Genomic DNA, 14,772 nt, shown 5'->3' on the forward strand with positions numbered 1-14,772 from the left:
GGGCCCAGCCGGCTGGGCCAGCCTCTGGGGAGGAGCCTTAAAGAGACCGCGGCCCGGGTGGTGCGGGCCGAGGGGCAGAAGTACAAGCGCTCCGGCTAGTACACGTTAGAAACTTTATTCTCTGGAGGCTGGGGAGGACTGAGAGCAGGGCTGGGGTCATCCCTTCTCTGGCTCCTCCATGATTTCATCCGGGCTGTTCTCCTGGAACGTACACCCATGTTTATGGACAGATTGCCTCTTGGCTGACCTCGAGCCCCGACGGCTGAACAAGGATAGCCGCCGCCACAGCACTGTGATCAAGAGGCTTTCGGTAGACTTGCGATTCCGGCGGTCTGGCGAGTCCACATCGACCTCTTCGGTGTCTGCCAGGATGATGCGGCCGCTGAACTCCGCTCCCCCCTCCCCCCCAACCTCATCGGCTCTTTCCCTCTCCCATTCCCTGGGCACCCCGGCTGTGTTTCTGTTCCCACCTTCCTGGACTTCCTCCGACACGGCCTCCTTGACCTGTACACTGGTGGTGTTCAAGTCCTTGTCTTGGCAGCAGCCCATGGCCCGCGTGGCCCGGCACTCAGTGCCACCCACTCCAGCCCACCGGGCTCCCACCAGGCTTTTGTGACGTCAGATATCCCGCCGCCCCAGCTCAGACAGCAGCCACCCCTTTCATGTCTCCCATCACAAAAGGCTCAGGGTCGTGATGGGTGTCAGCTGTTTATTTACAAAGTGAGCTCAGGCCCTTCAGGGGCTGGTAGAGCCAGGCCGCTTCTTCTTTCTCCGTCTGGTTTGGAAAGCCCCTGGGGTCTGCTCCAAATCCGGGAGCTTCCGCTTGGCAGCTGCCTCCAAAGAGGCCCAAAGTTCATCTACCTCTGTGTCTTCTGGGGACGACTTATTGGGCTCTTGAGGCTCTTGCGGCTCATCCTGGTGAGTGGAGAAAATCTTAGGAGCCAGGAGCACAGTAACAGACCCACAGAGGAGTTGCTCACTGGGAAATAATGTTTCCAGGTACCACCACTTTTCTTTTACATCCTGCTCTGGTAAACAATTCCCATACATGGTCCTATGTCACTCTTGGCAGTAACTCTGTCGGGACTATAACTATTAACACTCCTCACAAAAATTAAGTAATGTGGCGGGGAGATGGACAGCGCCAAGTCTGTGTTCCAGTTGCTTCCTTTTTCTCCCCACATGGAAATAAATTCTCATATCTATGCCCTTGGTTCCCACCTTCCCAGACCCAACTGCTTACCTCCCAGTTATCCCTGCCTGACAGAAGAAGGCAGTTCAGTTGAGACTTGAGATAAACCTGCAAGAGATGAGGGGTCTTAAGGAGCCAAACACAGTGAAATATACAGAAACATGAATGGGGGGCACAGGAGACAACAGGCTCTCACCTTATGCTCCAGGCCCCGTGGATTCCGGATCCTATGTACCCTCAAGATTCTGTCCAAGCCACAGGAAGCTAGTAGAGGCTTTGAAGGGTGGCACTGCAACCCTCGGACACTGCCGGCCAGCCCCTTCAGACAGCCCAGTAGACGCCCTAGGGAAAGGAGGAGGCATTGCCAACAGCCAGTACTGAGTGTTTACTGTTCAAATCACTTTTCATTTCAATATTTAATCCTCAGATAGGGGTTACCATTATATCTCCATTTTACGGGTGAAGGAACTAAGGCACAGGGAGTTGACATAATTTGACCAAGGCCATATAGCTTTTGAAACCAGAATATGAACCCAAACTGACAACTAAAAGAGGCTTCAACAGCTCCACTGTGCTGCCTCAGAAGGAATCCTGCCCTTCTCTTCCCCCAGGGCTCCCCAGTCCACTACCTTGCCGAAGGTCAATTTCTGCCAGCTGCCCATGAGTGTTCCCCACAATCACCGAACTGAGGAGGAGACCAGAGGCATGTGAGGTCAGCAGGAGCTTCCTGGAGTCCTTCCTGACCCCACTCTTTGCCCTCTAAACACTCACTTGCCCCCCGGAGTGAGAGTCATAGCTGTCAGTGGGTACTCTCCATAGGTGGTCTCTAGTACTGGCCGGCGCTGGGGGGAGGCTGGATCATAGACACGGACCTGGAGGAAAACTTAAGTATCACAAGGATATCCTTGCCCCACATACACCCCATGGCTTCCCCACATCTTCACTCCCTCCTTCATATACTTCTTTCCTGTTTATGACCTACTCTTAGAGAAACTTTCTCATTTGAAATGTACCCGTCTTCTCTCAGTATTGGGGGTTGGGGGAGAGCTGCTTAGCAGCATAAATGGGCATGGCTGAAGGGAGCAGTCCCCCAGGTTGGGAAGTGGCAGCATTCCCATGGTCTGCATGTGAAACCATTACATCCCTCCATACTCTCATCTTGCGATGGAAAAGCAAGTCAGTTAAATTGTCAGAGGATGCTGAATTTTAAGCAGAGGTTTAGCCTGAGCAAGGGAGAGGAGAGGAAGCCCCCATGTGTGTTTTAAGCAGAAGCATATCCCCCAGATCAGACTTCAATATGCAGGAGCAAAGGAAACAGCAAATACTGTAACCCAGTTCTGCCTGGGTCAGGGCTATAAAGATCCCAGGTGGGCCCTTCTTATAGAGCTGAGGAGATGAGGAGCTGAGGCCAGAGAGGAAAGAGTAAAGCCTGGGTCCTGCAGCAAATCAGAGGGCTGCATCAGGACCAGAAAACCCAGTTCTTTTGGCCTGCAGCCCAATGTTCTCTTAGGACACCTGCACCCTCTAAATCTACTGTGAAAGAAATACTCTCTCCTCCTCTTCCCTCTTCTAGATAGGAGGAAAAAGAAGAGTCATAGTTCAGGAAACTCCATTCTAGAATACAGTAAGAGAGGGTTATGAGGCTGCAATGGAAAAGGGAGTGCTCCCTCCTCTGAGAGCTCAGGGATGGAAGAAGGGTGGTGAGAGGAGTGGCGGTGACAAAGGATGGGGGCAGAGCCTATGCAAGGAGGTTGTTTCTCTAGGAGGCTACTTAAGCCCGTAGGAGGTAGGGGTGGGTGGTGCTTTACCTGGTGGTACCCTGTACAGGTAACAAGTTTCTGTGACTCAGGGAGGAACTGTATGTCCTGGTCCCAGATGGGAACTCGCAGGTCCAGCCAGTCATTCCGTACCTGGTAGGGTAGGTAAATGGGAGACAAGGTTGTGGGGAGCTCAGTGTGCTCTTTCCTTCAGCCCTCTGTCATCATCCCCTAAAGCCCACCTGGTCTCTAACTCATGGTCAGTGGCCCCCAGCCTCCGGGGACCTCAGACCCAGACCCTCCCTACCCCTGTGACTCACGTTCTTGGCTCTGAACACAGGCTCCTCAGAGCCCTGCAGGTCCCACATCTTCAAAGCATTCTCCTTCCCACCTGTGGCAACTACATGGGGGTGCACTGGGTCTTGGCGCATCCTACACACCCCAGGACCCACCCTCAGTTCCAGGAGCTAAAAAGAATGAGAATGAGAGGGGAAATGAGAGTCAGTTCCAGAGTTCCTAACCCTCCTCCCCCAAAGCTCTCATTCAACTCCTACCCTGGCTCCCGCCTTCCCCAACCATCAGGATCAGGGCAGGGGAGCCTCACTGGGTCAGAGGATGTCTCCTTGTCATTGTCACGCCAGACTCGGAGAATCCCAGAATCCACACATGTGATGAGGGTGCTGCAGGCAGGGGAAGGATAGAGTTAGGTTTTTTAAAAAAGTGTGAAAGTATTCTCTAAGCCACAGTCAACCCACTCCCACATTAACTAGACTCCTACCAGCCCTCTTCCTAAGAAAGCCTCCAGGTAACTTGGGCCTGGACAGGGCTTGACAGTTTCCAGCTTCAGTGTCTATTATTTAATTTCCTCAACAGAGTGAGGGTTTGCCAGTGTTATAAGTGGAAGAGACTGAAGCTCTGATCAATTAAAAGATTTGCCCACTCAGCAAATATCAGAACCAGAAATCGCTGTGATACTCCAAAGCAGAGTGCCATTGTATTCCATAGCCACATCTGGGGCAGCTGGCCCTGCTGGTCTTTCTGAATCTTGAGTTGGTCACCAGGGGTCAGGATCAGTAACTCTGAAATAGGACTGGTCTGGATTTAGGGTTTGGCCAAAGCAAAACACCAGCTTCTCTGGAGTTCCCTGTTCTAGGTTCCAGGTGCTAAATGTCCATCTCTCCTTCAGTGTACTCCTCCCAAGAAGCCCGAGCAAGTCTCCCTAGGAGCTGTACAGCCTGAGCCTATGCTCTTTCTCACATTTGCCCACCCTTCCCATCGTGGTTCGGGGTCTCTATCGCTTGCCTTGGCTGTGGCAATAGTCTCCCAACTCCTCTCTCTCCAATTCATCCTCCACAGCTCTGACCACGGCACTGCCTACTCAAAACCAGTGACTCCCACCACCTACAAAACAAAATCTCTCAGCCTGGCACTTAAAGTCCTTTACAATTAATACCAACCTACTCTGCCCATCTTATATTAAAATGCTTCCTCAGCATCAACCCCCAAATGCTATTTATCTTCCCTGAAAGGTACCTGGTAGTGTAAGACCAATCCTTGGCCTCTGCCCAGGAAGTAGCCTCTTTCTAGAGTGCCCTTACTCCTTTCCCTACCTGTCAAAATTCTACCAATTCTTCAAGGCCTACTTTAAATGTCTCACGCCTCACAGAGCTTCCTAGACCTCATCTGTCAGAATTATCACCACCAAACCTACACAGCCTGGGCACAACCTCCTCTCTTCATCTTAGGCCAGTAATCTAACCACCAGCACTTTCCTCCTATCCTTTACTCTGGGAGCTTCATCATCTTGTTGTTGGTTGTCAGTCTCCATTTAAAAACATCCTCTTAACTATTAAATGACTTGCACAGGGTCTCAAAAGGTTATAGAGCCGGGAGAAAATTCCTCGAGTATGCAGCCGCTATGAAAGTAGATACTGTGTGTGTGTCTGGTTCACCTGCAACCCCTTGCATTTCGCTCAATGCCTGTAACTCACTATTCAATAAATGCTTATAGGAATGAACAAAAGAAGACAGGATACAGGTCCCTGTCACCCAGCCCAGGCCCGAGTCACGTACGGGTCGATCGCCATTATTCAGCCGTCCTGCGGGAGCCTCAACGCTCTCCCTAAACGTTCAGCGAGGGGCTCAGTCTTACCCGTCGACCTGGGCGAGACCTCGGAACACGCCCTCCCCGCCGGGGCAGTGGCTCTGGCCCTGGAATCTGCCCTCCTCGGTGCTGAAGTACCTCACTGTCCTGTCGGCACAGCCCACCAGGATCTGCGGGCAGAGGAGGGTAGGATGGCGAGGAGAGCGAGGCTACCGGGCCCCCAGCTCCAGCCCGGCCGGCGACCGCTCACCTGTGTCTCACCGCCCGCGCCCCAGCACAGGGCGCTCACCGCCTCCTCGCGCCGCGGCTGTCCCGCCGCCGTGAAGTTCGCCGCCTGTTTCCGCTGAAGGTTCACTCCTGCGGGACGCGGGCATCAGTCGCACCGAGGTTGCGAGCTGGCGACCTCCCCGCTTCCCGACGCCCCGTCCTGCCACGCACCTTTCAGGATCCCAGTCTCGGAGCCGACCCACACATGGTTCCAGCGAGCCCCTGCCGCGGCCATCCCGGAGCCTGGCAGCCGACAGCCGCACTTCCGGCGCAGCCTTTACGTCACCGGAGCGCGCCCAGCGGGACCCGGACCAACGCGGGTTCTGGGAGCTTAAAGGCCGGAAGAGTATGTCACCGGCCTGCTCTGTGGTTTAGCGGCACAAAAACAAAATGTAGAGGTAGCTGTGGGGATCTGAAGAGAAAGCTGACCAGTTTTCACTTGGAGTGGATCTCATCCTAACTGGACCGCGATGCCGGGTCGAGCCAGCCCTAGTCTGTCTCCCTGCTCCAAAGCATCCTGGCATGTTTTTTTCTGTACAAGAGTCCACCTCAGACACGATTCAAACCACTACTGTGGGCCATGGCTTCAAACTCCACTATAAAAGACACAAAACGAAGAAAGACGGGGAAAATGAAACCGACGATCTCAAAACAGGTCTCTGTTTTGGAAAGGTGGAGGTAGGGCGTCATTTTTATTTCCTCACATTGAGGTTTGGTGATGGTAAAAACTAGCTCAGAGTAAAAATCTGCGGATAACAGAAACAATATTCCTCTCAAGGATAAGCTGCAACTGTAAAATGTAACGGCTCTCTTTGAATGCTTGTTTTCTTACTGAAAAACATTGTTCTCGGAAATCATAGACTATCAGAAACTTTGTTCTTTGAAATTATATCAGTAAGAATAGAGCATCCCCAAAGCGGCCTTGATTATCAGCGCAGCTGCAGAGCTGCCAATAAGGATCCTGAGCATAACGTTCCACACTTATTAATTTTTTAAAATATATCTTTATTGCCTTCAGAGAGAGGAAAGGAGAGGGAGAGAGAGAGAGAGAGAGAGAAACATCAATGGGAGAGTCATTGATGGGCTGCAGCCCGCACCCCCGGCATGTGCCCTGACCGGGAATCGAACCCTGATCGCCTGGATCCTAGGTCGACGCTCTACCGCTGAGCCACGCCCGGCCGGGCTACACTTATTTTTTAATTATCAAGGAAACGGCACCTTGAGCACACTTCACAGTCCAGACCTGGTGTTGATGTCTTTGCACACAGTTGTACTCTTAATATTGAGCCTATCAGAGAGCACTAAACCTAATACCTAAATAAACTCCGTCTTTTTGTATGTGCTGTTGGGGAACACGCCAGTATGTCTGGGTTCTTAAGGCTGAGAGTTGGGCCCAGACCATAACCGCACCAACCAACCACTCTTCGGTGTGCTGGAAAACTGAAATCTGCCTTGAGGCGATTTACATAGAAAAAAAAAACAAAAGCCGAATACCCACCCTTTTAACCACAATAGCAGATAAGAAAAACGTATTAACAATGCTTTAGGAATCAACTCCACATTTATTCTGAGACAAATCCCCGGAAAAAAAAAAAAAACCGGATAATTCTTATTTTTAACCAATCATGGGCCCCCGAGGGGGTGTACCGTTCCTGGAAGTACTGCAATACCAGGTCGATACGCGGAGTGGACGGAGCAAGCTCCTATTCCATCTCCTACTTCCAAAAATCCATTTAATATATTGTCCTCGGATAGAGGACGTATCAGATATTAAACTGATAAGAACAGATACTACACTTGATCTTAGCCAAAAGGCCGAGAAGCGATACCGTAGTACTTGCCTCCCCGCCAGGTTTACCGTTACTGTCCCTTTTACATTTGTGGTGACTTTTATGGCCTAACGATTAGATTGTTTTTCAACAAGCAATCTTTTTTAAAGTGAGTTTTATTATTCTTACTTCAAATAGTAGCAGACTATTGAAAAAGACCTTAAACAGAATTATCTACTGCTTTCCTTACGTGCCCACTGCTCGGTGTGTTTTGCATATACCCGCCCCTCCACTTTTTAGCCATCTTGGGATTGGCCCATATACAAGTCGTGATTTCAATGGCTGCTTGGTCTCTTCCCCTAGACGGTGGCTTTAGTCTCGGGTCCTGAAGGCTTTTAGGCGCCCCCTGGGGGCGGCTGGGCGGTGAGCACCGTCTGTGGGTTGAAGGTGCGGCGGGTGGCGGTGTCCCTTCTGCCGAACACGTTTGGAGAGGCCGCGATTCCGGGGCACAGGCTTTGGAGTCCAAATTGCAGAGTTGGGGTCCCTGCTCGACAGCTTCTGACCTAATGACACGAGGGGCGCTGCGTAGGCTCCTGTCTCCTCTTAAATGGGGAAATCATAACGCGCTCGGGGTGGCGCTGAGAAGTGAGGACACAGGGAAGGCCTTTAGGGCTGAGTTCTCCTCGCATCCTGGCTCTTTTCTGCGCCTCCCCCTTGACTTGTCACATCCACCCCCACCCTACTTACGTCTTGCGATGGACCCTTCAGAGGCGAAAACGCCCTGAGAAAGACTTTTCAGAGGTTCCCGACTCGACGGAGGACTCTGCGGTGGGAGATGGGGGTTGGGGCCAGCAAAGGTCAAATTTAAATGAGCTTTTCTTTTATAGGCTCAAAGCAAAGCGCGGCTTTGTGATAGGGATTCTATATCCCGCCCAGTCTGAGGAGGGACTTGAGGTCCGGTTTCCTTGGAAACTATGTTAATATAAATGTGGAATGTTCTGCTGGAAACCTTAGCTGAAGCGCTGCTGCTGGGCTGGAAGTAGAGGCCTTGGCTCTGTGCCGACGGTACAGGCAGGGCTGAGATCCTTCAGGCAACAGTAGGTCGTTCTATTCTCACTATTATAATTTCAACTAGCAAGGTTCCTGATAATCCATGATTTTAGAGAACAAGGTCAAGGTTCTCAACACTGTCCTTGATGTCAATTTGTAGCAGAGATGAGAGCAGAAGAGGCACGTTGCAAAGCGCAGTGCTTTCTGTAATCTGTTGTTTTCATGAAACTGATATAACTTGATAAGTAATATTCAAGGTTTATAGCAATCCTCCCCAATTTATACCCCCCTTTTAACTCTTTAAGCTGTTTTTATTTTTAATGATACTTTCCTCCATATTTATAAATTGATTGAACAGTTTTCTACTTCCTATTTTGGGCATTTTGGAGGAAGATGTTATAAACTTAAAAACCAACACAATATGAAACCGGTCAAAGAAATGCCTAGTCAACTTGAAGAGATTTTAGATTTTTATTGTGTCCCCCAACCCTTCTGAGAATCTGTTGGAGGCTTTCCCCAGATAAATGCATATTTGTCTTCCACAATTTTGCGTACAATTTCTGGAGGGATTCTTGGAGTCCCCTGAAACTCATCCACTAATCTACAAGTTTGCAACCATGGCCCTAAAGAGACAGAGAATCTGACTGAAGGTGTCCAAACACCTAAAGAGGGTGAATCAAGTACAGGAGCAGATCTGTTTCCTCCGCCTGGACCCTTCTCCCTCTAGATCTCCCCACTTTCTCCTCTTCAGAGATGCCTTCCCTGACCACCCTTGTTCCATCAGATTCTTCTTTGTCCACATTTATCATATATCTCAGGGTGTCTAAAACTCAGTACTATTGATATTTTGGGCTGGATAATTCATTGCAGAGTAGAAGAGATGAGCTGTCTTTCCTGTGCATTGTAGGGTGTTTAGCAGCCTCTTTGGTCTTTACTCACTAGATGCCAGTAGTATAACCCATACCCTCCAAGTTGGGACAACCAAAAATGTCTGGACATTGCTAAATGTTCCTGGGGGCAAACTCACCCCTGGTTGAGAACCACTGTGCTATTTCAAATAATCTTATTTGCTGGCTGTCTTATTTTGCCCCTCTTTTCTAGAATGTAACCCAAAGGCAAGAGCAAGGCCTTGGCTCTTTGGGTTGAGTACATTGCTCGGTTTGGGATGGAGCAGCTTGCCAGTGCTGCTACCACTTAACTGAAGTGGGGATACTGGGGGAGGAGCAGACATGGACAGGACAGGGAATCAAAGGCCTCAATACCTGAATGGCTATCTGGCGGGGAGGTCAAAGGGTGATTGGGTGCATCTGGAGCTCAGGGAAGAGGTCCAGGGTAGAGACGCTGTAGTCCTGATTCATTAATGTACAGAAGGAATTTGAGGAGCCAGGTCTCAATTGCTCTGGCGCTTTCCCCTATTGCTCTATATTATCCCAGTCTCATTTTTTGTTTTTTTGTTTTTCATTTCTTAGCCCAAGTAGCCATTAACTTGGGCTTTAATTTGAATTCCTCATTTGTCACATGGTGAAAACAGTGTTTGAGGAAGGTGTCATTACCTACCCAACACTTCTAGTGGATCCTGCCTGACCCCCATGTCAGCCTATCTACCTTTGGTTCCATCACCTCCTTGCTGCATTTCCAGGTCTGGGTTAGAGGAACAGTAGCCTCCAGACTCCTACAGCTAATAGCCTTGCCCAATGGTTATGCCCCTGGGGCTTTGACCACTGACCCTCTCCCCACAGAACACTGACCCTGTTGTGTGACAATGGGGAATTTGCTCACCTTTTCCTTGCCTCTATTTCCCCTTCTGGCACATGCCTCCCACGGTTGACGAGGTAATGCACTTAGTGGCTAGTCTGTAGCTAACACTCAACACTCCTGCTTGCAGTCCTTTTATCTGTTTTTGCAGCTTTGACACACCCTTCACCAGGTGTGCATGTGGGTTCCCGCCTGGTTTCCAGATCAGCACTCCAGGGGGCCTCCCACTGCTGCACTGCCTCTTTCTGGGATTCTCCTCTGCCCTTCCTCCCTTTAAATGCTGGTGCACCGCCACCTGCCCAGGTGCTGGTGTGGGTCTATTTGATCCTTTCAGAACCAACCCTTCCATTCTTGTGACTGCATTTCTGTTGACTGCTCTCAAATCTGTACGGCCACCCCTTACAGAACAGAAAAGCATTTTCTGTTGTCTTATACTGTAGTTCTGACACAAAATGCATAGTTGGCCCTTCCTATGTGCTGGTTCCACATACATGTACTAAATGAACTGTAGGTGGAAACTAACAGTACAGAGGGCTTTAACTTTTTTACACTCATGCCATGAATTCATAGGGAGTTCCAGCAGCTCAGGCTCCCTTCTATTGGTTCTGTGCTTCTGAGTGGAACAGGCTGCCGCTTCAGTTGAACCCACATGGGAATTATTTTTTAAAAGCTTCACTGTTGCTGACATGTACCATGTAGTTAGGGTTACAGTAGTTGCCTCTGTACTGACCTTTTTGTCATTCCCTGAACAATACAGTATAACTATTTACACACAGTATCTATATTAGGTATTAAGTAATCTAGAAATGATTTGAAGCAGTTATGCATATGGAAATACACCATTTTACAAGGGTCTTGGGCATCCTTGATTTTGGTACCCATGGAGATCCTGGAACCAATACTCCAGTATAGAGGGAAGACCTTATCCTAAAATTCACATATGCAAATGTAAAACAGATGGGAATACACAAATTCATAGTTTCATATCTATCATCAAATATTGAGAAATAGGTCATTACCTGACAACTTCTATCAAAAATTGCCTTGGTGGGAGTCTGTGTGCATGTTAACCATGCAGATTTGAACCTCCAGGTTTAGAAAACTATGTAACTGCTTTGAAGACTGAGAATTGCTTACCTAACCATACACTTACAACCTCCACCCATGCTGTGTGTCACTGCCCTTCATCCACAAAGCCAAATAAAAAAAGACTTGAAAACATTGGGCACGTGTATGGACAGGCAACCCATTTGAGACTAAACTCTCAAGTAGCCATTTGCATATGCTCAGATGTAATGGTATATAGAGATCAAGATGGATGGTTCAAGGCCAATAGTATCATTCAACCCATGATCATCTGAATACCCCCATCCCTACCAGATGCTATAGAAGTCACACCCTATTTAGGTAAACCAGACCCACTCAAACACAGCAATCACAGCAAAGGATAAAAAACCCTTTTATTTTTAAAGACTGAAATGATTATATGCAAAATTGAACAGCTAGATTGTACAAGAAATTGCTTGAAAATTCCTTTTTCATGTCTTCAAAGAGTTGGATTCCTGCAGAGAAAAAGTGAGTTTTCTTACTGGATGGGAAAGAATATGCACAATGAACTTATAAGGGGCTAACCTTTAAACCAAACACCCCCCCCCCAGTAGGTTTTGTTTAAGTTACGTACTTTACATGAGCAGATACTTACCATTATACATGCTTTGTTCTTTTTTTAGACCTGGAAAAAAAATACACGATTTTTCAACAAGTGATTCATTCTTTTCTTTCCCATGTTTAAAAGTCCATATGATCCCTCAGACAGTTCCTTCTGGAACAAACTTTCCTCTTCTCCCCCAGCCAGCCCCAGTGGGTTCACCATTACAGGCTCTGGGACTAGGACAGGAGGTAAGACATGTGAATGTTTCTTCACTGGGAAATCATAGCTTGGCTTCCACTTTGCACCTGAATTACTCACCTCTAACTGCAAACTGAAGCTGAGCAGAAATACAGCTTACATTTCTCCTGCAAAAGAATGATTGGGAACTAAGTTTCTCAACCAGCCCCAAGAATGAATCCCAATTGCCTGGAGGAAAGGTACACCTGTATAGGCTATGTATGCTCCAACACACACACACACACTTTATAGGAACTAGGTAGTCCAAAGAACTTTCTATATTGGCTGTACTATTTACTTTCCATTGTCACTTTTTGCTCCAAGGCAAGCTCACAGCTCAGAAAATACCTTTCAGTCACAGTGATCAGACTGGGGCGGTATCAAACTCATCACTGGTGAGTGATCCAAAGTGCTACACACAAAATTGCAGCAATTTTTATATAGTAGCCTTACATTAAAAGTGTTGCAAAGGCATTTACCTTAAGTCATTCTTTGAACTCCAGAAGGTGCTGGACCTGAAACAAACGAGTAAATCAGAAACACTTACTTTCTGCATTAAAAGTTATTCCTGCCTCAGCCATTTCCTAGAATATCAGATTTCCGAGTCTCAACAGCAAGTCATCAGCCGAACGAGATTCCAAGTAAGTCATCACATACATATAGGCCTAAAAAGGCACCTTCCTATCAAGCATGTTGTACGCACCAAAACATACGGAAACCACTCACCTCTGAGTAAACAGCAGGTTACTGGTTACAGTACCTAAGGAAAGACAAAGCTGTGGTTGATAAAAACTCAACTTAGCATCCCCTCCACTACTGTCTTCTCCAGTTTCTCAGGTGTTCGAATGTTTTCATTACATAAGTCATAGTGAGCTAGTTTGCTTCATCATAGAAACTGACTACTTGGTAGCATAGGCCTGACATTCGTAAACTAACCTTTCAACTCTGGAGGCTTTTCAGTAGTATACAGGACTCAGCTGCTCCTAAATAAGACCAAATAATTAGCAAAATATCTAAAACAGTCAAAGCTATTTTAACCATAGCTAATGGATAGGTCAAGAAAGACTAAGCAAATGCTCCTTTTAAGTATTTGTTACACCTCAGACAGTTCCTTATGGAACAAGTTCTCATCCTCTCTCCCAGTTAACCCCAGTGGGTTCACCATTACTGGCTCTGGGGCTAGAACAGGGGTTAAGACAGGATGTTTGCTCTCCTCACTGGCACCGGACTCTGGAGCAAGCTACAACAAAATTACAAATACTCACCACCTCCAAGTCTTTCCACGAGATCAACCCCGGGTAGATCAATGGGGATCTGGGAGAGGCAAGAGGCCAAGAAACATCACTACAAGGAACAAGAGAAACCAGAAAGCTATATGGGTCAATCAAGGCTCTGGTAACAAAAAAATCCCATATTGCTAAGTTATCCGTTGGATAACGGATTCACGCGTTACTTCACGACAGTATTGGGAGAAGCTGCTTACCATTAAGATAGCTGAATATATCGTCACCAGGACAACCTGTAAACGAGAAGCAAATGATTACTCAGAAATAGTAGAATGGAATAAGGTTTCCTCATTTAACAGAAACTGCCATCAGAACTCTAACATGCTATTACCTGTCACACCTCACAGAGCATCAGTGTAACAATTCAAATCATCTGACAGTGGCACATGAGTAAAGGAAAAAAATCACACCCTCAACTCTACTACTGGATTGTTCTCTCCGTTCCCAGTAAAATTATTCCAAGAGAAACAAGCTGGAGGAGCATTTACCATTTGCTCTCCTGGTTGTGGGGAACACTGGAGAGATGACATCTCAATCCCCCATTTAAACAATTACCTGTAGTCACCCTGGGAGGCAGTTGACTTCCTCAGGATTGGTAGTGAGATGCTGGGGACAGAAAAAGGAGGCATCACATATACCCAATAACAGCCATTCAAGACCCTTGAATACTCTTAGCCCACTTCTCAGCAGTAAGATGACATCACTTTTAAGTTCAGTCATATGCTTGTCATTTTATGTTCATCACGGAGTGGCCAGCCCAACTGGATGCCCATCGAGACACTGCGCCCCTACCCCTAACTGCATAAGAATTGTACACCCACCGGGGCATCACTGCAATGATTCATTTGCACAGGGACAGGCCTTGTCCCATCCTCCAACCTGTAAGCTCTTTTGAACGGAACCATACCTTAAAAAAAAAAAAAAAAGAGACCCTTCACTTAGTTTTATACCTTGCAGCCTGTCTCATGTTAGTGCTTTAATATTTCAGAGCTAAAAAACCCCCTCAAACATGAAAAAAAATCCCAAACATTTGCTGCGGATGGTGCTACTCAGAATTTACGGTTCTCCACTAATCCATCAGAGAGAGAGAGTTCAATTTTTATCATCCCCGTAGCACATCCCACGGGACTTCCACACACAGTGGAGGAACGGCCGTAAGGGCCTCAGGCACTCACTCGAACGAGGGATGTTGCGGTGCTTCAGCGTCCGAACGCGCGCAGACCCTGCAGACAAAGAGGACGTTAGGTCAGCGCTAAGCATTTCGCTAACGCTTTGTTTTCCGGAACGACTGCATCGGCTGTGCAAGGCCAGTCTCAGAGTTTCTTATCCTCACGGAATTCAGCACAGGTCTGTGAAAAGCTTCTCATCACAGACGGCCGCCGGCACGGCTCGCCATCGCCATCTTGTCCTTCACAAAGCCCTGCACCAGCTTCGGGGCCGGGAGGCCATGGCTAAAGTCGCCCCTCTCCCCACCCCAACCAAACGGATGCAACACAGACGACAGCCTAAGGCGCGCCACGCTCACGGGACCACTACGTTTTGAAACGCAAAGCACACTCACCCAGAGGAGCAGAAAAACGAGACCTAGAGCGCACAGCGAAGCACTTAAATACCACCTCGCAGAGGCCCACGGGATTTGAGGGCGGGACTGTGGCCTGCGCAGGCGCTTGAGGAGAGCGCGTGCGAGCCCGGGGAGTTGTGGGT

At 48.3% G+C, this 14,772-nt stretch overlaps 2 protein-coding genes and 1 long non-coding RNA gene across 4 annotated transcripts; all 3 read right to left on the reverse strand.

Moving 5' to 3' along the window:
- Nucleotides 1-156: 156 nt before the first annotated feature.
- On the reverse strand, nucleotides 157-549 carry TEX54 (testis expressed 54; the record flags this gene model as incomplete). The annotated part of the gene is made up of 2 exons (XM_081154908.1): nucleotides 157-362; nucleotides 471-549. The coding sequence occupies 2 exons, from the start codon at nucleotides 547-549 to the stop codon at nucleotides 157-159; spliced, it is 285 nt and encodes a 94-aa protein (XP_081011034.1).
- Nucleotides 550-695: 146 nt separating this feature from the next.
- Nucleotides 696-5,643, reverse strand: WDR74 (WD repeat domain 74). 2 transcript variants are annotated; one of them, XM_081153056.1, is made up of 11 exons: nucleotides 5,492-5,643; nucleotides 5,304-5,410; nucleotides 5,102-5,223; nucleotides 3,554-3,629; nucleotides 3,270-3,416; nucleotides 3,001-3,102; nucleotides 1,964-2,064; nucleotides 1,822-1,877; nucleotides 1,389-1,534; nucleotides 1,244-1,318; nucleotides 696-915 (listed from the first exon to the last, which is right to left on the reverse strand). In XM_081153056.1, exons 1-11 carry the CDS (start codon nucleotides 5,553-5,555, stop codon nucleotides 736-738), a joined length of 1,176 nt encoding a protein of 391 aa, XP_081009182.1. In that variant the 5' UTR covers nucleotides 5,556-5,643; the 3' UTR covers nucleotides 696-735. The 2 variants fall into 2 exon arrangements, with proteins under 2 accessions (XP_081009182.1, XP_081009183.1); XM_081153057.1 differs by having other exon boundaries at nucleotides 1,244-1,300; nucleotides 5,492-5,635.
- A 1,304-nt stretch (nucleotides 5,644-6,947) lies between these two features.
- LOC308564632 lies at nucleotides 6,948-7,924 on the reverse strand. Its single transcript, XR_013999976.1, has 2 exons — nucleotides 7,837-7,924; nucleotides 6,948-7,691 (listed from the first exon to the last, which is right to left on the reverse strand). It is a non-coding gene; the product is annotated as an uncharacterized lncRNA (long non-coding RNA).
- Between the last annotated feature and the right edge of the window lie 6,848 nt (nucleotides 7,925-14,772).

Source organism: Miniopterus schreibersii (assembly GCF_964146895.1).
Source record: "Miniopterus schreibersii genome assembly, chromosome: 12".
NCBI classification, from domain to species: domain Eukaryota; kingdom Metazoa; phylum Chordata; class Mammalia; order Chiroptera; family Miniopteridae; genus Miniopterus; species Miniopterus schreibersii.

Coding starts and splice junctions, on each gene's coding strand:
- WDR74 (XM_081153056.1), bottom strand. CDS start 5,555: ATGGCCGCGGCAGGGGCTCGCTGGAACCATGTGTGGGTCGGCTCCGAG. Junction 5,224..5,303: donor GCGCGGGCGGTGAGACACAG/GTGAGCGGTCGC, acceptor CTCTGCCCGCAG/ATCCTGGTGGGCTGTGCCGA. Junction 3,630..5,101: donor GGTCTCGCCCAGGTCGACGG/GTAAGACTGAGC, acceptor CCCTGCCTGCAG/CACCCTCATCACATGTGTGG.